The 27,678-nt window shown below is 44.0% G+C and overlaps 1 protein-coding gene across 2 annotated transcripts in view; it reads right to left on the bottom strand.

The window, feature by feature from the left end:
* FSTL5 (follistatin like 5) overlaps positions 1-27,678 on the bottom strand; it is an 877,920-nt gene that overhangs the window by 803,813 nt on the left and 46,429 nt on the right. For both annotated transcript variants that reach the window (XM_030191590.1, XM_030191591.1), the window contains exon 2: positions 7,985-8,123. In XM_030191590.1, coding sequence (XP_030047450.1) covers positions 7,985-8,107 — 123 coding nt within the window. In that variant the 5' untranslated portion in view covers positions 8,108-8,123. The remainder of the gene's footprint in view (positions 1-7,984; positions 8,124-27,678) is intronic.

Below are 27,678 nucleotides of genomic sequence, written 5' to 3'. Positions count from 1 at the left end.
TGCAGCATAAGGTCATAGTTAATTTAAAGTGGGCCTGCCAAGGTATGCTTTTCCATTGCTGTTCCATTACTGAAAAGGTTCGTTCACTGGATAGTTTGTTTGTTAATAGATGCAGTGCATGGCCTTTTATGTGTGTGAGGTTGACCTGTGGCCAGTGGAAGTCCCACATTTGTAAGAACTCTTTGCATTCTAGTGTGTCATATGAGGTTGTGTCCTCTAGGTGAAGATATATATCTCCTACTATTATTATGTTAGGATTTGCGAGGCATGTGTTTGATATAAAGTCCATGAGAGTTGGTTGGGCATCTTTCCAATTTCCAATATATAAAAGACTGCAAACCTATAGCCTCTAGGAGGCAACCTAGGGGTTCCATCATGATGTTAAAGAGAAAGAGATATTGAAGATCCCCTGGAACTCCACAGTCTGGGGACCAGGCTGGAGAGGTGGATCCCCCCATTATGACTTTGTATACACAGTGCATCTATGTAATGAACTAAAGGAAAGAAAATAAGGGATGGTGATCACAAAGGGGGAAATGCAATTATATACTGGTCAAGAGGAAACTGATCCAGCACTGGAATGTGAATGCGTTCAGAGAAACTAAAATGTTAACGGTGTAAGGAGGTTGGAGGGTCTAAGCAGCTCGGGAGGAGGTATGGGGCCAGACTACATTCCCCACAAGGCCATGAGAGAAGGGATCGGGGTGGTAGGGCCCAAAACCCGGTATGGCTCCCACGTGGAAGGGAGGGGGAAAAGGACTGGAAAGAGCAGCTGCTATGGCAGGCGAGGGCCAGAAGGGGGAGCAGGGATGACAAAGCTCAATACCCTTGGGTTAAAAATCAGTACAAGATTCCTTCCACCTAGGAGGGGGAGGAGATCTCCAACCAACAGCCTAGCAGAGAAGCAGAGTTAATGGAGTGCTTGGAGGAAGGAGAGGCTGGAGAGACCAACACAACAGGTTTGGAGGAGCCAGTTGACATGGACTGTAACTGTACTTTGGGGCAGAGTTGCAGGGACTGAAGGCAGTGGGTGGTCACAGGAGTCAATTAGCTGTGTTGTGGGTGGTGTACTGCCATTCTGCAACCACCCAAGCAGAAAGACTTTTAAAAACTGAAACCCAGGCTGTTGAACTGGGGGAGAACTTGGATTTAAAGGGAAGTTTTTCTTGTTGCTTTATTTTGGAAACTGAATGGGACTTTAACCCCCTTGAACTCAGATTTTGTGGAGGAGGGGAAATAAACTGTTTGGAACTAAAAGCTGTGTTGTCTGGAAGGACTTTGTGGACTGCTGAAGGGAGCCTACCACCCCTGAAGGTTTGCTACCGGGATTACAGATATTACAACGGGAAGATCAAATATGCAAACCAACCCCCTGTTTATGAAGCTGCAATAACGGCTACCATGCGCTAATGCCGACACAACCCATTCACTTTGAAAGGGCTGTGTTGGCATTGCCATGCAGCTTAGTAAACATGGGGGGGGGGGAGGGCAGACAAAGCTATGCACTATCCAAATAAATGTTGATGAACATCGAATAGATTTCAGGGAAAACAGAAAAAAAACCAGTTTGTAACAAGGCTTACCTTTAAAAAGATGATTTGCATATTTGAAGAAATCGCAAAATTGCTATGTGCTAGAGAACTGAAAAAGCATTGCACTGCGCCAACCCTGACATTAAATATCACCAAAGGAGTAAATGGTGTCAAGTAACAGAGAACACAGTGCATGCACTCTCACAGCACTGTTACCCTGATAACCGAGAAGACCCAAATCATTAATCTGTATACTGGCGAACAAAAAAGAAAATAAAAACATTAATGCCATACGTTGAGTCTTAAGGGTTGCATTATAGGGTAAAACAGTTGTATTATAAAATTGCAATTTAATGTGTCTATTAACAAAAAATGTAAAACTGCAAACTAGTACACAAAAGATGTGAACAAACAAAACCGAATGTATTTGTTGATTCAGACCAGTCAGGGTAAACAAAACTGAGTCAGAACGGTTGTATTATAAAATATAAAAAATTAAACTTGTATGCCAAAGAATGATATGTATGAACAACTGTATGTAATTATAAAGACAGACTATTCAGTGTAAACAAAATGAGTCAGAACGGTTGTGTTATAAAACCCCTAATTGCAATATAGTGTGGCGATGAACAAAAAGGTAAAAATGCAAAAAGGTATATGAAATGATATGAACAGACACAAACATATACAATTATAAAGACAGATCATTCAGTATGAGCAAAATGGTATGTGCAAAAAACATACTGTTGAAAACAATACATGGAAGTACAAATCTTGTAAAATACAGATATATGAAAATTTGAATCTTTTAAAAGGAGCTCAAGAATCAGTTGTGCACAGAGTTGGAGTGAATCTTATGAATAAACTTAAAGGCCCTTTTAGAGTATGGCGGTAAGCCCAACCAAAGCATGCACCATTTCCAAGGGAAAAAGGTTATCAATAGAAATCAAACAAAATAAAACAAGGAAAAGAAAATAAGATGATACCTTTTTTATTGGACATAACTTAATACATTTCTTGATTAGCTTTCGAAGGTTGATCGGAAATAAGCAAATGTGGTAGCAGATAGTATATATAAGAGGGAAAAAGAAAACCCCTGGAAACGGCTTGAGTGGCGGTAACCTGCTGGTAATCGGGCATCACCGCACACTGCCCGGTTACCGCCGGGTTAGCACGGATGCCCTTATCGCCACTTCAATGGCCATGCGGCCATGCAGAAAGAGTTCTCTTACCGCATGGCCATGTGTGTCTGGGGGCTTCTTTATGTGCTATGGTAAAAAGAGCCCTGGCTTGCAGGAAAAACGTCCCCCGCTGGTAGAACAGGACCCCTTTTCCCGCAGTTTGGTAAAAGGAACCCTTAAACATCAGTACTACACAGAGTATGAGTAACATAAAATATTAAAACAAATAGAGAGATGCCCAAAAGTAAAAAAGTACAAAGCAGATATATGAAAATATAAATCTTTTAAATGAACTTAAAAATCAGGTGCACACAGGGTTGAAAACAAATATATAAAAGTGCTAATATTGTAAAATACAGATACATGCAAATGTGAATCTTGTAAATGAACTAGGGAATCAGTTGCACACAGAGTTTGAGTGAATCTTATAAATAAACGTAAACATATGGGTATGGGTAACATAAAATATTAAAACATTTAGACTGATGCCCAAATATTTAATAGTACAATACAGATACCTGAAAATGAAAATCTCTAAAAAAAACTAAATCTTGTCATATTCTATATCAATGCACAAACCATTTGGGAATGCCCCCAGAAACTCCCCTATCCTTGCCTCCAAATATGTATGCCCATTAGGATTTACATGCACATTGTTATAGAATACAATATGTATGTAAATCCTATTGCCAATCAGTGCCGATAGGGCTTCTTTTACAAAGCTGTGCTAGCTACTACTACTACTACTACTATTACTATTTAGCATTTCTATAGCGCTACAAGGCGTACACAGCACTGCACAAACATAGAAGAAAGACAGTCCCTGCTCAAAGAGCTTACAATCTAATAGACAAAAAATAAAGTAAGCAAATCAAATCAATTAATGTGTACAGGAAGGAGGAGAGGAGGGTAGGTGGAGGCGAGTGGTTACGAGTCAAAAGCAATGTTACAGAGGTGGGCTTTCAGTCTAGATTTAAAGGTGGCCAAGGATGGGGCAAGACGTATGGGCTCAGGAAGTTTATTCCAGGCGTAGGGTGCAGCGAGACAGAAGGCGCGAAGTCTGGAGTTGGCAGTAGTGGAGAAGGGAACAGATAAGAAGGATTTATCCATGGAGCGGAGTGCACGGGAAGGGGTGTAAGGAAGGACGAGTGTGGAGAGAGATAGCGATTCCATCTTGGCAAATGAGAGGAAGCCCATAGGAATTGAATGGACTTCCTCTCATTTGCCGCTCTGGGAATCTCTAGAACGGTTTAGTAAAAGAGATCCAAAATTGACTGTCACCCAATTATCAATGCTGAATGGTTCATTACTCATTTAAGTTTCATGCATTAAATCGGGTCCATGCCCAATTTAATGCATGTAACTCTAAGCACCAAATATAGAATTTGGCCCTAAGAAGATAAAAAAATGAATGGAAGGTGGTGGAGTATTAAGTATCTGAATATTTTAAACACATCTCATGCTAAGTTCAATATAGCAAGAGTCAAAACACAATTTTTAACACACAAAGAAGGAAAAAGCCTCAGCAGACCCTGACAAATTCAAATATCAATGGTCTTTAAGGATTCTGGGGTTGATCAAAGGCATAAAAAAAATCCGGTGTTTACTATTTTTATTTTTTTATCAAAAAATAATTAGCACTCCACTGCAACTCACTTTGAGAGAAAATAGTACTTAACAGTTCTCACACAACTGCATTTGTAGGACGGTGGCCAGAGTTTCTTTGACTGCTTCAGAGACTTGTGTGTACAATCAGTTGGAGCAAACTTTAAGGCTCCGGGAGCACAGACTTCACTACTGCTCCTCCAACACAAGCTGTCCTAGCCCTATACCCTAAGGTGGAGATTCTATACAGGGCACCTAGATTTGTGCGTCAAAATCCAAGTGTATTCTAATGCGTGTAACTTAATTGGCTCAACAAGCCAATCAGCATTTTTTAAACAGCGCTTAACAACCAATAATGAGCACTAATTGACAATAATTGCAAGTTACGTGCACAAGTTGGTAAGCGCATTCTATAATATTAACAAAAAATGTAAAACTGTGCCTAAATGGTGGAGCATGCAGTTCAAAATAAATGTGCAGCGTTTAAAAGGCGCGTTTAAGGTATTTTGTGGGCGTACCAAAATTTACATGTGTAATTATAGAATATGGCACAGTCCACCTAAATCTACACACCAGATTTTATGCCAGGTTTTCATTGGTATAAATGGGTGCACGCAGATTTAGGCTCGATGGTATTGACTAAGCATATTATATATACCGCATGTAAATCTTATACAATATGCTTAGGCGAAACTGAATTCCACACAGATTTTTTAGGCACCATATATAGAATCTAGCCCTAAGCTGATAATGCAGAGTTAACGTAGGAGTTGATGAGTGTTTCAATGTTATTTTTTTTGCAGGTCTGTAGAGCTAATTATAACATTAGTGCACAACCTGTAAATTTTTTTTTAAGCCCTAATAGTGCCACGATTAAATCTGGGCTTCGTGTTCGGGAAAGTCTCATGTTAGAATACATTAAGCTTGGATTTCAGGGACCTTTAGTAAAAGGGCAAATAGTCAATATGGAAAATATTTTACCATAATATAGAATCAAATAACAATTAAAATTCCAGATTTAAGCCATATAAAAATAATTTGGTCTTCACACTCTTTCTTAAACCTTTAAGATCTCATTATACATGTAAAGTAGTAAATGTAGAATTCTATTGCTCAGATCCAAACATAGAACAATCCCAATTTCTTGAATTGGTCTTTCTTGCCATCCTCAATGATGGAATCTACAAAAACACATGTGATTCATACTAGAAATTTCATCTATCTCCACCTGTCCCCAGTGGGCTCTAATCCATACCCACCTGTACCCACTAAGATCCATTCAATGCCCATCCATCCTCACAATTAATCTCCTCCATCCCCGCCCATACCTACAGGAGTCCATGCTATTACTTACTTGCTCGCAGACTTCAATTTCCTCATGACCCCAACAGCCTCCCATGCTTTGGGGGAGTTAAACACTAAAGAGCACTACAGGTACCTTAAACTCAATTCCGAGTTACTACCATCAATTAGTGACACACAAAAAATTAACCTGGCTGCAGAGTTTAGCACTAACTGCTATACAGGCAAAACAGTCTTAGATAAAGCAAAGCATAGACTGTTAAAATACTCAATTCTGGACAAAACCAATTAGTAGAAAATGTTTCCAAAATCCTCAGCTTAAATAAGGATATAAGTGACGTGGAGGGCCATAATCGAACGGGGCGCCCAAGTTTTCATGAGGGCGTCCTCGCAGGACAGCCCCGCAAAGGGGCAGGGAAACCCATATTATTGAAACAAGATGGGCATCCATTTTTAGTTTCGATAATACGGTCGGGGACGCCCATATCTCAACATTTAGGTTGACCTTAGAGATGGTCGACCTAAATGTTGAGATGGTTGACCTTAGAGATGGTCGTCCCCAGTTTTCGACCATAATGGAAACCAAGGACGCCCATCTCAAAAACGACCAAATCCAAGCCCTTTGGTTGTGGGAGGAGCCAGAATTCGTAGTGCACTGGTCCACCTGACATGCCAGGACACCAACCGGGCACCCTAGGGGCACTGCAGTGGACTTCAGAAATTGCTCCCAGGTGCATAGCTCCTTTACCTTGGGTTCTGAGCCCCACAAAACCCACTACCCACAACTGTACACCACTACCATAGCCCTAAGGGGTGAAGGGGGGCACCTACATGTGGGTACAGTAGGTTTTGGGTGGGGTTTGGAGGGCTCACATTTACCACCACAGGTGTAACAGGTAGGGGGGATGGGCATGGATCCACCTACTTGAAGTGCACTGCACCCACTAAAACTGCTCCAGGGACCTGCATACTGCTGTCATGGATCTTGATATGACATTTGAGGCTGGCAAAAAAAAAATTTGTTTTTTTTTTTTAGGGTTGGAGGGGGTTGGTGACCACTGGGGGAGTAAGGGGAGGTCATCCCCGATTCCCTCTGGTGGTCATCTGGTCAGTTCTGGCAGCTTTTTGAGGCTTGGTTGCAAGAAAAAATGGGCCAACTAAAGTAGGCCAAGTGCTTGTCAGGTACACCCTTCTTTTTTCCATTATCAGCTGAGGACGCCCATCTCTTAATCACGCCCCAGTCCAGCCTTCACTACGGTGTCGACACGCCCCCATGAACTTTGGTCGTCCCCACGAAGGAAAGCAGTTGAGGACGCCCAAAATCTATATATCTTACTTGTGGGGATCACTGATAAATGTGTTTTAGTAAATTATACCCATTAGTGCTCACATTACTTTTATGAGTTTTTGGTTATTTACTTTCCCTCCAGCATAGACTTTGAGCTTTGCCTCCCCCTATCCACCAATAATACTCTTTACAGTAATAAGATGCACTGGTCTATGGTTTTTCTATTTTTTTTTTTTTACTGCTTAAAGCAACAGTCACCTCATATTCTTTCTTTTGAGTAGGACCTCCAGGGAGACCGTCACTTTCTAGTAAGAAGCAGGTCACATATGGAGGCGTATTTTCAAAGCACTTTGGGAGGCTAAGTTCCATAGGTTTCTATGGAACTTTGGGAGGCTAAGTGCTTTGAAAATGAGCCCGATAGTATTACTAGGGGCCTTTTTACTAAGCAGCAGTAAGCATCAATGCATGCTTAATGCACACTAAAAGGCATTGCTGCGGGACACACTCAGATGTTCTGCAGTAGTTCAGGGATGTGTACACCAATCCTGCACTAAAAAATACAAAATATTTTTTTAGTGCAGGGGGAGTGTTTGGGGGTGGAGAGTAGGCGTCCCATGCTCTAATCAGTTAATGCAGGCAAATCAATGCACGCAGGGTTAGTGCATGAGCCCTTACTGCCTACTGGCAGTAAAGGCTCAGGCAGTAATGGCCACGCGGTAATTGGGAAATTAGCATGTGGCCATTAATGGAAAAAAAAGAAATTGCGGCCATTTTACAGCCGCGCTAAAAGTTGCCTCAGCAACAGGAAACCGATGTGCAAAAACGACACACAGGCCACTTTTTAGTGCAGCTCTGTTCTATTATAGGGAGACTTTAATATTAGGAGAGCTTTAATTTCAATCTCTGTGAGTTTTGGAGACATTGATAAAGCAAGTCTATTTTTTAGAACGGAAAATAGCCCATCAATCAAATACAGTATTTTTTGTGTATGTTTCACTGATTAAACTAATATAACAGGCCTTAACAAACAAGTGGGTAGAACCAAAAGAAAGCTACATTAAGAAAATAAAGAATACCTTATGTCGTAATCGTACAAGTGGATGATAGGGCTTCAGGCCATAACCATCCTTAGCTGGCTTTCCTTCTAATCCCCAAAAAATGCTTCCAAGGAACAAAACAGCTGACAACCACTTAAACATCCTTATTGATCTTCTCCTGTTAAAATTAAAATGGTGAAAAAAAAAATCAGTGGTAAATTTTATAAAATTACTTCTCACATATAAAACAAGAGCAATTAAAGTTCATTTTTGAAAAAATGTAGGGGCCCTTTTACTAAGGTGTGTAGGCACCTACGCACGTCCAAAGCATGTCCATTTGGAACTATCGCCCGGCTACCACGAGCCCCAGGCGGTAATTCCTTTTTTTTACGCGTGTCCGATACAAGCGGCAGAAAATATTTTTTATTTTCTACTGTGTGGCGCTAACCGGGTGGTAATCAGCCATGTACAAGCGCTGATGATTACCGCTTGGTTAACACATGAGATCTTACCGCTAAGTCAATGGGTGGCAGTAAGGTCTCAGGTCCAAAATGGGTGAGCGCCAATTTTTATTTTGCCACATGTCCACTTTCGGCCAAAAAAAGGTCTTATTTGCAGGTGCACTGAAAAATAGAACTGCGTTCGTCCAATACATGTGTGTACACCAGCACAGGCCACTTTTTGTCGCACCTTAGTAAAAGGACCCCTTAGAGATCATTTTAAGAGTAATTAAAGCATATACTATACATAGAGAACTGGAATAATGTTTAAGCAACAATAGTTTTCTAGTCTAGTTGATAATATATTTATATGTATATTTATTGCATTTGTATCCCACATTTTCCCACCTTTTTGCAGGCTCAATGTATTGTTCTTGGTGGATAGTGTTACATAAAGATCGTGAACATCATAATGGAAAATTAAGTAAGCCGATATATGAAAAAGCTTTTCTGACTGTACTGTAGGTAAGTTGGGGATGCGTTACTTTTACACTTGTTGATCTTTGTGGTATGCCTTATTGAAGAGGTGGGTCTTCAGAGATTTACGAAAGTAAATGAAATATGGCACAGCATAACACATTCAACTGAAAAAGTGAGTTTTAAGGGGGGAAAAAAAGCAATTTTTCCAGTGATTCCGAGCCAACCTAAAAAGGTCAAACCTATTCTTAATAGGTCACTCACTTATTACTTCAGCTCAGAAATATTGCAGCTAAAATAAATTGTTGTCTTTAAGATGTGCTTCTTTGCTCTAAATAAAAGAAGAAAGCAGTCATTTCAACAATTTAAAGAAGGACCCAGACCTCATTCAGCAAGAGCTGGATATTTGGGAAGAGGATAATTGATGGTAGGAGGCATAAAGAAAGAGAGAGTTACTGCATGCAGGCAGGATCAAAAAGACCAATGACAAACTCATGCAGGGGACCTAGATATCATCACTAACATATAAAAGCAAGCTTGTGACTGACTAACCTTCCAGTTAGCTAGCCAGCAGTCGACATTTTGGCCTGTACCATTAAGCAATAGATGGAACAATGCATTCAATTACTTTTGCCAAAATAACAAGGGCATATGCAGGAAAATAACTGACTTTACCCTCTTACTCTCCCAGGAGAATAAATATTGCCACAGCAGGTAGACTCCTAGCTTTGAGGGAGGGAAGAGACAGCACCTAACAAAATATATATCATTTTAGTTTCAGTAATGTATGTTTTATATATGGTTGGGTTCCAACTGACACCCAGAAGCAAACTTAGGGGGGGTCATTTACTAAGCTGCGGTAGCATTTTTAGCACATGCTAATGATTAGCATGAGCTAAACGCTAGAGATGCCCATATATTCTTACGGGTGACTCGTGTGTTTAGCAGGGACGTAGCCAGACCTCGATGGGAGGGGGCCAGAGCCCAAAGTGGGGGGCACATTTTGGCCCGCACCCCCTGTCACTGCCGCCACTGCATCCCTCCCCCCCCCCCCCCCGCTGTCGTTGCACAAAAGTACCTTAGCTGGCGGGGGTCCCCAAGCCCCACCAGCTGAAGCGTTTGTTCCATGCTGGTCTCAAATTGCCTGCCCTGTTCTCAGTCGCGCCGTGCACACTCATTTTAATGAAACTGAGCATGCGCAAAGTGTCGCAAATGCTCAGTTTCACTAAAACAAATGTGCACAGCATGACTGAGAAGAGCAGGGTAGGCAATTCAGCAAGACCGGTGCTGGACAAATGCTTCAGCTGGTGGGGGTTGGGGACCCCCCTCCAGCCAAACCAGGAGCCCCAGAGCCAATTTGGGGGATTCTCAGGCCCCGGTGGCCCCCTGTAGGTACGCCACTGGCGTTTAGAACATGCTAATCATGTGTGCACTAAAAACGGTACTGCAGCTTAGTAAAAGTCCCCCTTAGACCAACTACTACTACTACTACTACTACTATTTAGCATTTCTATAGCGCTACAAGGCGTACGCAGCGCTGCACAAACATAGAAGAAAGACAGTCCCTGCTCAAAGAGCTTACAATCTAATAGACAAAAAATAAATAAAGTAAGCAAATCAAATCAATTAATGTGAACGGGAAGGAAGAGAGGAGGGTAGGTTTAGGCGAGTGGTTACAAGTGGTTACGAGTCAAAAGCAATGTTAAAGAGGTGGGCTTTCAGTCTAGATTTAAAAGTGGCCAAGGATAAGGCAAGACGTAGGGGCTCAGGAAGTTTATTCCAGGCATAGGGTGCAGCGAGACAGAAGGCGCGAAGTCTGGAGTTGGCAGTAGTGGAGAAGGGAACAGATAAGAAGGATTTATCCATGGAGCGGAGTGCATGGGAAGGGGTGTAGAGAAGGACGAGTGTGGAGAGATACTAGGGAGCAGCAGAGTGAGTACATTTATAGGTTAGTAGAAAAAGTTTGAACAGGATGCGAAAACGGATAGGGAACCAGTGAAGGGTCTTGAGGAGAAGGGTAGTATGAGTAAAGCGACCCTGGCGGAAGACGAGATGGGCAGCAGAGTTTTGAACCGACTGGAGAGGGGAGAGGTGACTAAGTGGGAGGCCAGCAAGAAGCAGATTGCAGTAGTCTAAACGAGAGGTGACAAGGGTGTGGATGAGGGTTTTGGTAGAGTGCTCGAAAAGAAAGGGGCGGATTTTACGGATGTTGTAAAGAAAGAAACGACAGATCTTGGCAATCTGCTGGATATGAGCAGAGAAGGAGAGAGAAGAGTCAAAGATGACCCCAAGGTTTTGAGCTGAGGAGACAGGGAGAATGAGAGAACCATCAACAGAAATAGAAAATGGGGGGAGCGGGGAGGTGGGTTTGGGGGGGAAAATGAGAAGCTCGGTTTTGGTCATATTTAATTTCAGGTGGTGTTGAGACATCCAGACAGCAATGTCAGACAAGCACACTGAAACTTTAGTTTGGATGCAAGGTGAGATATCAGGGGTAGAAAGGTAGATTTGGGAGTCATCAGCATAGAGATGGTAGGAAAAGCCATGGGATGAGATTAATGAACCAAGGGAAGAAGTGTAGATAGAAAAGAGGAGGGGACCAAGAACAGAACCTTGAGGTACGCTGACAGGCAGAGGGATAGAAGTAGAAGAGGATCCACCAGAGTGAACACTAAAGGTGCGGAGGGAGAGGTAGGAAGAGAACCAGGAAAGGACAGAGCCCTGGAATCCAAGTGAGGACAGGGTATCGAGAAGTATGCTGTGATCGACAGTGTCAAAAACAGCGGAAAGATCAAGAAGAATGAGGATGGAATAGAGACCTCTGGATTTAGCCAGTAATAGGTCATTGGAGACTTTAGTAAGCGCAGTTTCGGTTGAGTGGAGAGGGTGAAAACCAGATTGTAGTGGGTCAAGAATAGCATGTGAGGAGAGAAAATCAAGGCAGCGGCGGTGAACAGCATGCTCAAGTAATTTGGAGAGAAAAGGAAGGAGGGAGATGGGTCGGTAATTAGAGGGACAAGTAGGGTCGAGTGAAGGCTTCTTAAGGAGAGGTGTGACCACAGCATGTTTAAAGGCAGCAGAGACAGTCGCAGTGGAAAGTGAGAGGTTGAGAATGTGACAGATAAAAGGAATAAGAGCAGGAAAGATGGCATTAAGAAGGTGGGTGGGAATGGGATCAGAGGAACAGGTGGTACATTTTGAGGAAGAAAGGAGAAGTGTAGTTTCCTCAATAGTAACTTCAACTATTCAAGTAGCTAAATATAGCACCTGCATTCACACCTTTGTCTACTCATAACAATTTTCCTCTTACTCACATCACTCAAATAATATAACTCAGCATCTGAAAGTGTGGTAAAATCCAGGCCACAGCTTTGTTATAGCCATAATATTGCTATAATAATGTTTGTTATAATACAAAACTTAACTCCTCCCAAATTGTCTCTTGATGAGATTACATGCTTTCACTATCATACAGTAATTAAAATTAATAACAGCTCAACCTGGACTTGGGGAAAATCCACTGCTTATTTCTAGGATATAACAAAATGTTTAAACACACATGAATACAAGTGTATTGCTTCTTCAGCTTATTGAGAGTGGAGAGACAGAGTAATGCTGCAGTTGCACTTGAGACTGTTACTTGAACTGGTGACTCCCCCTTGAGAAAGTAACCACGAAACGGGGACCTGTCGGGGTTTTAAGAGCACCAACTTGTTCAAGCTAAGTGCTACATAAAATTAGATGTTAGCATATTGACAAACAGAAATATATCTTTACATATAAGATTAGCAAAGGGTGGTGGAGGTTCAGTCAATGATTAGACAATACACACAGATAATACACCCAGTCATTGGGTGAAAAATCAAATAATCTTTATCGTGTGTTACATATGAGACTACTCCACTCTCAATAAGCTGAAGAAGCAATACACTTGTATTCATGTGTGTTTAAACATTTTGTTATATTTTGATGCTCGACAGAGCACAGGCACAATTGTTTATTTCTAGGATAAGCAGCATAAAATGTATTGTACTGTTTTGGGATCTTACCAGGTACTTGCAAGCTGGATTGGCCACTGTTGGAAACAGGATGCTGGGCTTAATGGACCTTTGGTCCGTCCCAGTATGGCAATACTTATGTTCTTAAGGTGGCCTACCAGGATGCAACTAAACTCATAGTCCTTCATTATTCCACCCCAGCATTTACATGGGGATTTTGCCCATATTCACTTTACTCCACCAATCTGGGAGAGGTTGAACTGTATGCAGTTTCTTCAAATTATTCCCAGATTACTGCCTCAGCTGTGAATTACCACCCACTAACATAGGATTATTTCCCACCGAACACATAGCAAAATAAGGGAGGTCAGTGAATTTATCCACTCCTTATACAGCTTTCACTCCTCTGCCCAAGCTCCCAGTGCTTCAGATAAGCCCCTGCTACACTTCTCCCTTGCATTACCTTTTCCCTCCCCCACCCCTATAAACAATAGGCTCAGGCACAGCCATGTTTTGAGCCCCCAACCTATTTATTTCAGCTCTGGAGGGCAGCTTAACACAGAAAATAGCAAATAACAGAAAATGACAATAATAGCTCATCCAGTCTGCCCATTTGTGACTTTTCTAATTTGGGTAGATGGGTCGCGTATGGAAATTTATGGTTCCAGGTCAGTTCCCACCTGGACAGTTCCCACAAGACAGTTCCCACCCACCAATTCCCATCTGGACAATTCCCATCTAGGACAATTCCCACTGAACTAATCCCAACCACACCAGGAAGGACAATTCCCACCCAGAACTCAAAAATAAACAAAACACACTAGAACAATTAATCTCCTTCCCTTTCCCCTTCTAGAGCATATTTGGGGTCAATTCCTCCAAAATCCCCCCCTAAATATTACCTATTACAAATCCATTTCCCCTTCTAGACATGCAGTTTGTTTGGGGGGGGGGGCAATGCCACTAAACTGAAAATGTAGGCACAGGAAAAAAAAAGATTTTAAATGCTCCCAGGTTTCAACCTAATTCATGTTTACATGGAGGGGCATAATCGAACGGAAACGCCTATCTCCATGGGCATTTATCTCCGTGAAGGGGCGGGCCGAACCGTATTTTCGAAAAAATGGACGTTTTTGAGCTGGGCTTTTTTTTTTTTTAGCGATAATGGAAATTAAAAACGCCCAGCTCAAAAACATCCTAATCCGAGCCATTTGGTCGTGGGAGGGGCCATGATTCGTAGTACACGCGCCCCCATGACATGCCAGGACACCAACTGGGCACCCTAGAGGTCAGTGCGGTGGACTTCAGACAACGCTCCCACATGCATAGCTCCCTTACCACAGGTGCTGAGCCCCCAACCCCCCTCCCCCAAAACCCACTACCCACAAATGCACAACACTACCATAGCTCTTAGGGGTGAAGGGGGCACCTACATGTGGGTACAGTGGGTTTTGGAGGCCTCCCATTTACCAGCACAAGTGTTACAGGTAGGGGGGGATGGGCCTGGGTCCACCTGGCTGAAGTGCACTGCGGTACCCACTAAAAGTGTTCCAGGGACCTGCATACACGCAGGCCTCTAGGACTGGTTGCTGCTGTATAACATTGGCACACCAGTTGACACCTGAAGACTAATCTCTCCAAAAAACGTCCTTTATTGGAATAACCGCCTTTACTCACAGTTAACTGCAGATCAGAGGTTGTGCCCCACTGGCAACGAGTCTCCCTGGTACTGAGATTAGCAGTAGGTCAGAGCTGGCAGAATGCTGTACAATGCCCTCTTTCAGCCACATTCAAGGGAAGAACTAAGTTCTGTAACGTGGCTAACACAGGAAAAGGAAGTAAAACTGGCTTACAAAAATGGCCACTACCGCATGGACTACAACAGGAAACACAACAGGGCACACTCTGACCCAGTAGGCAGGGGGAAAAGCACCATGGGAGAAGAGCCTACCAACTACCAACATCGTGAGACTGTAACACAAGCTAATGAAATCACGGAGCCCAATACCCTACACCCACCACAATGCAATGCTGATGTGACCCTGTAGTGCACCCGAGACTCACATCTGACCCAGGGAAAGGCTGTGAGAGGATCGAACACATTCTGCTGTCATGGAGGTGGGTACGGCATTTGAGGCTGGCATACAGGCTGGAAAAAAAGTTTTTAAAGTGGGTTTTGTTTGGTGGGAGGGGGTTCGTGACCACTGGGGGAGTCCAGGGAGGTGATTCCCGATTCCCTCCAGTGGTCATCTGGTCAGTTGGGGCACTTTTTTGGGACCTGTTCGTGAAAAAAAAGGGTCCAAAAAAAGTGACCCAAAATCACAGTAAAAACGCCTTTTTTTTCGATTATCAGCTAAAGAAGCCCATCTCTCCTCGGTCAATAACCACGCCCCAGTTCCGCCTCCACCATGCCTCCGACACGCCCCCGTCAAATTTACCCGTTTCCACGACGGATTGCAGTTGGAAACGCCCAAAATGTGCTTCCAATTATATAGATTTGGGCGCCCATGGGAGAAAGACGCCCATCTCCCAATTTGGGTCGCAATATAGGCGTTTTTCTCTTTCGATTATAATCTGGTTAGTAACATAGTAGATAACGGCAGAGAAAGACCTGTACGGTCCATCCAGTCTGCCCAACAAAATAAACTCATATGTGCTACTTCATGTGTATACCTGACCTTGATTTGTATCTGCCATTTTCAGAGCACAGGCCATAGAAGTCTGCCCGGCACTAGCCCCACCTCCCACCCAATCTCCGCTAAGTTTCTGAGGATCCATTCCTTCAGAACAGAATTCATTTAGGTTTATCCCACACATTTTTGAATTCCGTTACCGTTTTTATCTCCACCACCTCCCGCAGGAAGGCATTCCAAGTATCCACCACTCACTCCGTGAAAAAATACTTCCTGACACTTTTCTTGAGTCTGCCCCACTTCAACTTCAATTCATGTCCTCTAGTTCTACCGCCTTCCCATCTCCGGAAAAGGTTCGTTTGCTGATTAATACCTTTCACATATTTGAACGTCTGTATCATATTACCCCTGTTTCTCCTTTCCTCCAGGGTATACATGTTCAGGTCAGCAAGTCTCTCCGCATACATCTTATAACGCAAATCCCATACCATTTTTGTAGCTTTTCATTGCACTGCTTCAATTCTTTTTATGGCCTTCAAAACTGAACACAATACTCCAGATGGGGCCTCACCAAAGACTTGTACAGGGGCATCAAAACCTCCTTTCTTCTGCTGGTCACACCTCTCTCTATATAGCCTAGCAACCTTCTGGCTATGGCCACCGCCTTGTCACACTGTTTCGTCACCTTCAGATCCTCAGATACTATCACCCCAAGATTCCTCTCCCCATCTGTACCTATCAGACTCTCTCCACCTAACACATACATCTCCCGTGGATTTCTACTCCCTAAGTGCATCACTTTGCATTTCTTTGCATTGAATTTTAATTGCCAAACCTTAGACCATTATTCTAGCTTCTGCAGATCCTTTTTCATGTTTTCCACTACCTCCGGGGTGTCCACTCTGTTATAAATCTTGGTATCATCCGCAAAAAGGCAAACTTTACATTCTAACCTTTTGGCAATGTCACTCACAAATATATTGAACAGAATCGGCCCCAGCACCGATCCCTGAGGCACTCCACTACTCACCTTTCCCTCATCCAAGTGAATTCCATTAACCACCACCATCTGGTTTAATGTGGGATATAAGCAGTACTTTTTTTGTAGGAAACAAAAGGTACCGGTACTCATTATGGGCGGGGCCACCACATATGGCTCCACCCCTATGGTAGCCACACCCATGTTTGCCACACCCCTTATACCAACCATGGCGCATATAAACAGGCATCATTGAAAACATTATACCAGTATAGGAGAAAAAAATAACTTGAATTTTTTCATTATAAATAATTTCTGTAAGTTACAGCTCCAGTATACACAGTGCAAAATAAGATAGCAGATATAAATTCTTAAATTGGACATATTCCAAAAACTAAGATGAAAATAAAATTATTTTTTCTACTTTTGTTGTCTGGTGACTGTTTTTCTGATCATATCGGTCCCAGTCTCTGATTCTGCTGCTCTCTATCTGTTCCCTTAACTCCGTTTCCAGGGATTCCATTCCATTTCTTTACTTTCCTCCTTCATTTCTTGTTCTACATCCATAGGTAAAAGCTTGGTCCTCTGCAGACTTGACTGGAGGATGTATAGAGTGGATCCAGTTTTTGCCTATTTTCTCCACCCATATGCAGTTTGTCTCCTCTTTTCCCTTTTCCTCATCTCCATCAGTATGCATCTCCTTCCTATTCTTCCTTCCCCTCCATCCATATGCATCTCCTGTCCTTCCTCTCTCTTCCCTCTCATCCATCCATGTCCAGCATTTCTCCTCTCTCCTCCCCTCCATCCATGTTCATCTCACTTCCTCTCTCTTCCCTCCCCTCCATCCATGTCCAGCATTTCAACTCTCTCCCCTCCATCCATGTCCAGAATTTCTCGTCTCCCCTAAATCCATGTGTATCTCCTCCTCTGTCTTCCCTTCCCTCCATCCATGTACAGCATTTCTCCTCTCCCCCTCCTTTCCATTCATGTTCATCTCACTTCCTCTCTCTTTCCTCCTCTCCATCCATGTCCAGCATTTCAACTCTTTCCCCTCCCCACTATCCATGTGCATCTTCTTCCTCTGTCTTCCCTCTCCTCCATCCAAATCCAGCATTTCTCCTCTCACCCTTCCCCTCCATCCATGTGTATCTCCTTCCTCTGTCTTTCCTTCCCTCCAACATTTGTCTTCCGTGCTCTCCACTCCATCCATGTCCAGCATTTCTCCTCAGGGCCTCCAGGGGGGGGCAGGGGGGGGACAAAATTCCCCGGGCCCAGGCCTCCAAGGGGGGCCCGGCGCCGCAGTCCCCTCCCCCTCCCCCCACCACCAGGCCGGGCCCCCCTGAATTCAAATCATAGCGCCTCACCTTGATCTCGCTCCTTGTGAAAGAAGCGCAGCAGCGGCAGTCTGCAGATCGCCTCCCTTCGAGCCTTCCCTCCCTGTGTCTCGCCCTCGCACAAGTTATGTCAGACGAGGGCGGGACACAGGGAGGGAAGTCCTGAAGGGAGGCAATCTGCTGACTGCCACTAATGTGCTTCTTTCACAAGGAGTGAGGTCGAGGTGAGGCGCTATGATTTGAATTCAGGGGGGCCCAGCCTGGTGGTGGACAGAGGGGGGTCGGCGACGATGACGACCCCGGGGGGCAGGGCGGGGGCCCCAGGGCCCGGCCTTGCCCCGGGCCTGGCCCAGTCTCTCAGCAGCCCTGTTTCTACTCTCTCTCGGCCCTGTTTCTACTCTCTCCTCTCCCCTCCATCCATGTGCTTCTCCTTCCTGTCTTCCCTCTCCTCTATCCATGTCCAGCATTTCTTCTGCCCTCTCCTCCATCAATCCATGTCCAGCAACTCTCCTCTCTCCCCTGTCCTCCTCTCCCATCCATGTCAGGGTAAACTTCTACAGAACAGATGAAGATGTGATTCCATTAGCCCCAATGAAAGAAGAGTTTAATTCTACTTCCATTTAATTTTAATATATTCCATCGTCTTTATAAACATCAGGCTTCCCAAGGCAGACTACAACCAGTTAAGATGAACCCATCAGGAAACAGAATAGACTTCTTACAGATGGACCAACAATAAAGAACGACAACGTGGATGCAGCAGCTCACAGGTTTGCTTGCTGTGTTTTGAGTGAACGGCGACGGCTGCGCGGGGGAATGGAAACAGAGATTAATCAAATATCTTCCTTACTTACAGTGGACTAGATAGGCTCACTTCCACTCCACTGTCTATTTACCGAAGTCGCAGCAAAGGCAGCAAGCAGGCAGTCTTGCCTCAGTCCTTCGCTTCCCTGCCCTCTCAGCGTCCCGCCCTCGCAGAAAGGAAATGACATCAGAGGAAGGCGGGACGCTGATAGGGCAGGGAAGCAAAGGACGGAGGTGAGCCTGCCTGCTTGCTGCCTTTACTGCTGCCGCCCACCGGTTTGCTGCTGCGACTTCAGTAAATAGAATATTTTGCAGGGGGCAGAACAGAATGTAGGGGAGCTGCCAGCCCTCAGAAAAAAAGGTACCTGTACAGTGTACCGGCATGCACCGGCACAAAAAAAAGCACTAGATAGATAGATAGATAGATAGATAGATAGATAGATACAGTGGGGGAAATAAGTATTTGATCCCTTGCTGATTTTGTAAGTTTGCCCACTGACAAAGACATGAGCAGCCCATAATTGAAGGGTAGGTTATTGGTAACAGTGAGAGATAGCACATCACAAATTAAATCCGGAAAATCACATTGTGGAAAGTATATGAATTTATTTGCATTCTGCAGAGGGAAATAAGTATTTGATCCCCCACCAACCAGTAAGAGATCTGGCCCCTACAGACCAGGTAGATGCTCCAAATCAACTCGTTACCTGCATGACAGACAGCTGTCGGCAATGGTCACCTGTATGAAAGACACCTGTCCACAGACTCAGTGAATCAGTCAGACTCTAACCTCTACAAAATGGCCAAGAGCAAGGAGCTGTCTAAGGATGTCAGGGACAAGATCATACACCTGCACAAGGCTGGAATGGGCTACAAAACCATCAGTAAGACGCTGGGCGAGAAGGAGACAACTGTTGGTGCCATAGTAAGAAAATGGAAGAAGTACAAAATGACTGTCAATCGACAAAGATCTGGGGCTCCACGCAAAATCTCACCTCGTGGGGTATCCTTGATCATGAGGAAGGTTAGAAATCAGCCTACAACTACAAGGGGGGAACTTGTCAATGATCTCAAGGCAGCTGGGACCACTGTCACCACGAAAACCATTGGTAACACATTACGACATAACGGATTGCAATCCTGCAGTGCCCGCAAGGTCCCCCTGCTCCGGAAGGCACATGTGACGGCCCGTCTGAAGTTTGCCAGTGAACACCTGGATGATGCCGAGAGTGATTGGGAGAAGGTGCTGTGGTCAGATGAGACAAAAATTGAGCTCTTTGGCATAAACTCAACTCGCCGTGTTTGGAGGAAGAGAAATGCTGCCTATGACCCAAAGAACACCGTCCCCACTGTCAAGCATGGAGGTGGAAATGTTATGTTTTGGGGGTGTTTCTCTGCTAAGGGCACAGGACTACTTCACCGCATCAATGGGAGAATGGATGGGGCCATGTACCGTACAATTCTGAGTGACAACCTCCTTCCCTCCGCCAGGGCCTTAAAAATGGGTCGTGGCTGGGTCTTCCAGCACGACAATGACCCAAAACATACAGCCAAGGCAATAAAGGAGTGGCTCAGGAAGAAGCACATTAGGGTCATGGAGTGGCCTAGCCAGTCACCAGACCTTAATCCCATTGAAAACTTATGGAGGGAGCTGAAGCTGCGAGTTGCCAAGCGACAGCCCAGAACTCTTAATGATTTAGAGATGATCTGCAAAGAGGAGTGGACCAAAATTCCTCCTGACATGTGTGCAAACCTCATCATCAACTACAGAAGACGTCTGACCGCTGTGCTTGCCAACAAGGGTTTTGCCACCAAGTATTAGGTCTTGTTTGCCAGAGGGATTAAATACTTATTTCCCTCTGCAGAATGCAAATAAATTCATATACTTTCCACAATGTGATTTTCCGGATTTAATTTGTGATGTGCTATCTCTCACTGTTACCAATAACCTACCCTTCAATTATGGGCTGCTCATGTCTTTGTCAGTGGGCAAACTTACAAAATCAGCAAGGGATCAAATACTTATTTCCCCCACTGTAGATAGAAACTCTGAATGTTGAGCACAACGCATCCTAGGTGTCCCTATAATCAGCCCCTCAAAATGACACACAGATCACGAATTATAACAAAATACTACTCTACCTATGAAAATTTATTCCGTTATTATACTTCCTCTGTGTACATCCGTCTGCTGCACAAGGGATCCTTCCTGTCAGCATCTGAAACATGACACACCCACCAGGACTTATGGGAATTCACTCGGAAAACAAAAAAGAGACGTGGTACGAGAATGAAACAAAGGTTAAAAAAGGATAGGGAGGGCGGGAAATGATACGGGGGGAGGAGAATCCTGGGTGGGAATTGTCCCCTTTAAGTGGGAATTGTCTTGGGGGGAATTGGTAGGTGAGATCTGTTCAGTTGGAACTCCACTTGCCGGATACTGAATCTATATGCCTAACACTGCCTGCAAGAGGAAGTGCTGTCACTATGACTAACCAATATAACATCTGCACCTGGCACTGTTTCTATAACAGCAAGGGCGAATTTAGTGTGAGGCTTCCACAGGTAGAAAAGTGCCCTCAGGTGATTGAGGGACCCTTTTACAAGGGTGCGTTAGGCTCTACGCATGTGCATCATGCGCCAAAATGAGACTACCGCTAGGCTACCGCAGCCCCTGGTAGTATTTTCACATTTTCCATGTGCCCATAATGCCTGGGTGAGCCCTTACCGCTAGATCAATGGGTGGCATTAAGGGCTCAGGCCAGTTTTAGGTGCATGCTGGTTTCAGTTTTACCGCATGCCCTTTTCCTGCCCATTAAAAAAGCCCTTTTTTGCAGATGCAGTAAAAACTGGCCTGGCATGCGCCCAAAACACACGCCTATACTACCACAGGCCACTTTTTACCGTGGCTTAATAAAAGGACCCCTAAGAATTTTGCTCAGCTTAAAAACGCATATTAAGATTGTTGTTAAGACTCCTGATGCAGATAATGCAGCTGAAACACGACCTATGTCGAGTCCACTAAGCGATACTTATACATGTGAATGGATGCCAATAAAAGAACTCCTTTTCTGAAGACACCTTAGACTGCACTCTGGTCTTTTTTGGTCATCTCCGTTGTCTTGTGATGTGCTTTGAGGTGTGGAGTTGTGTTCCTCATTTCTGTTATGCTTGTCCCCAGAATTAAACCTTGGGCATGTGAGGTATCTGTTAATGGGAGCATTGTTCAGTGCTTTTTCCTGATTCTTTTTTTGGACCCAATTCAGAAGGAGGGACTTATGGGCTCATTTTCAAAAGAGAAGGTCGCCCATCTTTCGACATAAATCAGAAGATGGACGTCCTTCTCACTGGGTCGTCCAAATCGGTATAATCGAAAGCCAATTTTGGATGTCCCCAACGGCTTTCCGTCGCAGGGACGGCCAAAGTTCAAGGGGGTGTATCGGAGGCATAGCGAAGGCGGGACTTGGGCATGCCTAACACTAGGATGTCCTCGAGCCACAATGGAAAAAAAGGACGTCCCTGACGAGCACTTGGACAACTCTACCTGGTCGTGCTTTTCTCACGACCAAGGCACAAAAAGATGCCCGAAATGACCAGATGACCACCGGAGAGAATCGGGGATGACCTTCCGTTACTCGCCCAGTGGTCACTAACCCCCTCCCACCCTCAAAAAATATCTTTCAAAATATTTTTTGCCACCCTCTATGCCAGCCTCAGATGTCATACTAGGGTCCATGACAGCAGTATGCAGGTCTCTGGAGCAGTTTTAGTGGGTGCAGTGCACTTCAGGTAGGCAGACCCAGGCCCATACCCCCCCTACCTGTTACGTTTGTGGAGGAAACAGCAAGCTCTCCAAAACCCACCAGAAACCCACTGTACCCACATCTAGGTGCCCCCATTCACCAGTAAGGGCTATGGTAGTGGTGTACAGTTGTGGGTAGTGGGGGGGCTCAGCACACAAGGTAAGGGAGCTATGTACCTGGGAGCAATTTCTGAAGTCCACTGCATTCTCCCTAGGGTGCCCAGTTGGTGTCCTGGCATGTCAGGGGGACCAGTGCACTACAAATGCTTGCTCCTCCCACGATCAAAGGGCTTGCATTTGGTCATTTTTGAGATGGACGTCCTTGGTTTCCATTATCGCCGAAACTCAGAAACGACCAAGTCTAGGGACGACCATCTCTAAGGATGACCAAAATTTCAAGATTTGGGCATCCCCGACCGTATTATCGAAACGAAAGATGGACGTCCATCTTGTTTCGATAATATGGGTTTCCCCGCCCCTCCATCGGGATGTTTTGCGAGGATGTCCTCATCAAAACTTGGGCGTCCCTTTCGATTATGCCCCTCCACGTGGTCTTCAAATCTTGAGTCCTGGTTCTGAATGGGACAATTGATTTTGGTTTTTCCTTTTTTTCTGTTTTGTACTTTATGGCAGGGGCGTAGCCATGGGCGGGCCCGGGTGGGCCTGGGCCCACCCAATTTCAGGTCAGGCCCACCCAGCAGCAAAGTTCCTGATGGCGATTCCAGTCGCAGCGATTCCCACACGCTGCCTGCCAGTGCCGGCTGCCACTCAATCTCCTTGCGCTACTAAGCGCTAACCCGGAAGTCTCTCCTCTGCAGGAGAGACTTCCGGGTTAGTGCTTAGTAGCGCAAGGACATTGTTGAGTGGCAGCCGGCAGGCAGCGTGTGGGAATCGCTGCGACTACGAGCGGAGCCTGCGAGTAGAATTGCCGTCAGGAACACTGTTGCTGGGCAGGCCTGCAAGGAGGGTGAGATGCTGCAGCTGCACGGGGAGGGGGGAGGGATGATGGGGGAAAGATGTTGCATGGGGGAGGGAAGACGGGGGACACAGCAGCTGCACAGGGGGAAGGGAAGATGGAAAGATGAGGCTTGGTTGGTGGGTGAGGGAGATGCACGGGGAAAAAGGGAGAGATGCAGCAAAGGGGTGGAGGGGTGAGGAAGGGAGAAGTCTTGGCTGTGTATGAGGTGGAGAGGAGGGACACATGCTGCATGCACAGGGGATAGGTGGGGAGGGGGAGAAATGGTAGGCATAGGGCTGGAGAGGAGGGATAAATGGTGGGTATAGTGGTGGAGGGAGGGCGGAGCAGAGAAAATTTTGTGCCCACCCACTTTGGGCTCAGGCCCACCCAAAACTGGCTGTCTGGCTGCGCCACTGCTTTATGGTGGTTAATGTTCATTTCCTCACTCCTAAACAGCTTCAGAATTTATAGAGGTTTACTAAAATGTTTTGGCAGTTCCCATAGTTAATCCTTAACCAGCTTGCTTTATTCACGCCATTGCATCTATGATATTATGTTTTTTTCTTTGCCTATATTGATTTATCTTATTCTTGGTCCTATTTTGGACTAATATTTGATTGTTATTTCCTCTTTAAATATTTTTTCCTGTTTGATTTTATTCTGTCATTCAATTTGGATTACTGAATGTATAATAAGAAATTTCATAAATAACATCCCAGAAACAGAAACGACCTGAGAAAAGACAAAAATAAAAAATTCTTGCTGCCTATCCATATTAGTCCATAGCCTAATATCAACTCTTGGAACAGGATCTGGATTTTAGATTTATTACTTGCATTTTCAAAATCTGAGCTCAAAAGCTATTTCCCTATCCAAATGGACTCACATTCTACATTGAATATTGAAGAAATAAAGTACATAAGTACATAAGTACATAAGTAGTGCCATACTGGGAAAGACCAAAGGTCCATCTAGCCCAGCATCCTGTCACCGACAGTGGCCAATCCAGGTCAAGGGCACCTGGCACGCTCCCCAAACGTAAAAACATTCCAGACAAGTTATACCTAAAAATGCGGAATTTTTCCAAGTCCATTTAATAGCGGTCTATGGACTTGTCCTTTAGGAATCTATCTAACCCCTTTTTAAACTCCGTCAAGCTAACCGCCCGTACCACGTTCTCCGGCAACGAATTCCAGAGTCTAATTACACGTTGGGTGAAGAAATATTTTCTCCGATTCGTTTTAAATTTACCACACTGTAGCTTCAACTCATGCCCTCTAGTCCTAGTATTTTTGGATAGCGTGAACAGTTGCTTCACATCCACCCGATCCATTCCACTCATTATTTTATACACTTCTATCATATCTCCCCTCAGCCGTCTCTTCTCCAAGCTGAAAAGCCCTAGCCTTCTCAGCCTCTCTTCATAGGAAAGTCGTCCCATCCCCACTATCATTTTCGTCGCCCTTCGCTGTACCTTTTCCAATTCTACTATATCTTTTTTGAGATACGGAGACCAGTACTGAACACAATACTCCAGGTGCGGTCACACCATGGAGTGATACAACGGCATTATAACATCCGCACACCTGGACTCCATACCCTTCCTAATAACACCCAACATTCTATTCGCTTTCCTAGCCGCAGCAGCACACTGAGCAGAAGGTTTCAGCGTATCATCGACGACGACACCCAGATCCCTTTCTTGATCCGTAACTCCTAACGCGGAACCTTGCAAGACGTAGCTATAATTCGGGTTCCTCTTACCCACATGCATCACTTTGCACTTGTCAACATTGAACTTCATCTGCCACTTGCACGCCCATTCTCCCAGTCTCGCAAGGTCCTCCTGTAATCGTTCACATTCCTCCTGCGACTTGACGACCCTGAATAATTTTGTGTCATCGGCGAATTTAATTACCTCACTAGTTCTCCAAGGTCACAAAGAACATCAGAGGAAATGGCAGCATTTGAATTCTGGCTATTTGGTTTGCAGTCTGCTTCTCTAACCTAGAATCTGTTGCCAGAGAATGTGGTAAAAGCAGTTAGCTTAGTGGGTTTTTTAAAAATTTGGATGGTTTCCTAAAAGAAAAGTCCATAAGCCATTATTAAAATGGACTTGGGGAAAATCCACTGCTTATTTCTGGGATAAGCAACATAAGGGGTTGTTTACTAAAGCTTAGCTTATCTGCAGCAGGGCCCACTTCGGTCTCCTCCCAGTATGGCAACACTTATGTACTTATGTAACCACTACTAAGCTATTGCTGGTGGGAATGACTGTTGACCGATTTCCTCTGTTGTAGATTTTCAATTAAACAATTTTATACATATTAAAGTGTCAGATAATTTAGACAAGCACATAGCAAAATCTCCACAAAATCTAAAAAGGATCCAATAAAATTCTCTAAGCACAAGCTAAGCCTAAGTTACAGCAGAAAACTACTATACTTGATATTCATAGGTGTCTTCTAATTCTGGAAAGAGTTATTGCAAAGATGATTTGAAACAACTGAAATAGATTAATTTGATTATTAGAACTGAAGTCAATTAATTGTTGTGCAGTTAAAGTGAAGGCTGAATTAAATAGTATGTTCTCCAGGAAATAGATGTGTCTTATTCAGTTATAATTGCAGGAATCATTGCCTATCTAGAATTGAAATTAATTGATTTATGTGGAGATTTTCAGGTGGTGGACCTATTTAATAGATATTACTTAGCTGAAGTCTGATAGTCTGGGGTAAAAATAACCTGACCAGAGCAAAATATATAATTTAATTTTAAATTCTGAGTTCTTTTTCCATGAGTGACGTTCCTGAATATTGCACTCTATTAATAGGAACGACATTCCACTGAGTAGTTTTTATTAAGCAATTTAATCTTTATTAGTACTATGTATCCATTTGTATGTGCCAAAGAAATGTGCTGTTATTTAACAACTATCCTGCAAGTTAGAATTGGGCATATTTTTTTCAGGATGTGTTCTTCCAATTTAAAAGGGAATGCAATCAATCTATACATCTGAGTAATCCGCAAAACAAAGTAAAATAGTGGGTAAAGGCAGTAAAAGAGTAATGGACACATCTGGTCGTTCTAGTTATTTATTCCCCAAAAGTGATATAGCCATGGGGAGTCCTAGAGCGGCACAGGCCTCTCATTTCTTGGCTCAGGCCCTTCACATGCCCCTAAAAATAATACTGTGACTAGCAGGGATCTCCAAAGCCCATCGGCTGAAAATATCAACCATTATTAAAAACCACTCTGCCCATCTACTCCACCCCCATGGCAGCCAGCACCACTCTTATTCTTTTTCATGGGGGTCCTTTTACTAAGGTGCGCTGAAAAATGGCCTGCGGTAGTGTAGACGCGTGGTTTGGGCGCGCGCAGAAATATTTTTTAGCGCACCTACAAAAAATGCCTTTTTTTATTTTTACCTAAAATGAACATGCAGCAAAATGAAAATTGACACACGTCCATTTTGGGTCTAAGACCTTACCACAAGCCATTGACCTAGTGGTAAGGTCTCACGTGCTAACCAGGCGGTAATGGTCTACGCGCATCAAATTCCACTTGACGCGCATAGCTGCTGCACATCAGGAAATAAAAAATATTTTTCAGACACGCATAGCAGATGTGCACCAAAATTGAAATTACCACAAGGGCCGCATGGTAACCGGACGGTAACTCCAATTTGGCATGCATTGGGAGCGCATAGGCGCCAACATGGCTTAGTAAAATGACCTCTTGTTGCAGTAAATGTGCATGCTGAAACCTTGAGAATAGCACGATCCACTGATAATCTTGAGATCAATAATGAGATGTGGCCCACAAGGTCTGAGTGTGTGTGCCATTGCAGACATCATACGGTTACAGTTAGTTGACTTATAGCCCGCTAACGCCATTTACATAGTTCATAGCGGGCTACAGCAAAAAAACTAGAACACAAAATGTCTAGGAATAACAGATGGAAAAAAGTAACCTTTAAAAATCATTTAACATTATCAATAATCATTTGTTCATCACATATTTGTTAAAAAGTAGTGTCTTTAGACCCTTCTTTAAAAAATTATAACTAAATGAAAACTAGAGTAACTGGTAAAGAAAAACTCCAGAACTTTGCAGCCTGGAACGCAAATAAACATTTAAAAAGATTCTTGGAAGCAATGCCTCTAGGACTTGGAAACAAAAAAAAAAAGAAAAAGAAAAGACCTTTGGGCTCATTTTCGAAAGAGAAGGACGCCCATCTTTTGACATAAATCAGAAGATGGACGTCCTTCTCCCAAGGCTGTCCAAATCGGTATAATCGAAAGCCGA

The sequence above is a fragment of the Microcaecilia unicolor genome, chromosome 2, assembly GCF_901765095.1.
Source record: "Microcaecilia unicolor chromosome 2, aMicUni1.1, whole genome shotgun sequence".
NCBI classification, from domain to species: Eukaryota; Metazoa; Chordata; class Amphibia; order Gymnophiona; family Siphonopidae; genus Microcaecilia; species Microcaecilia unicolor.
The sequence above is the reverse complement of the archived record's forward strand: the minus strand, read 5'-3'. Positions and strand labels throughout refer to the sequence as shown.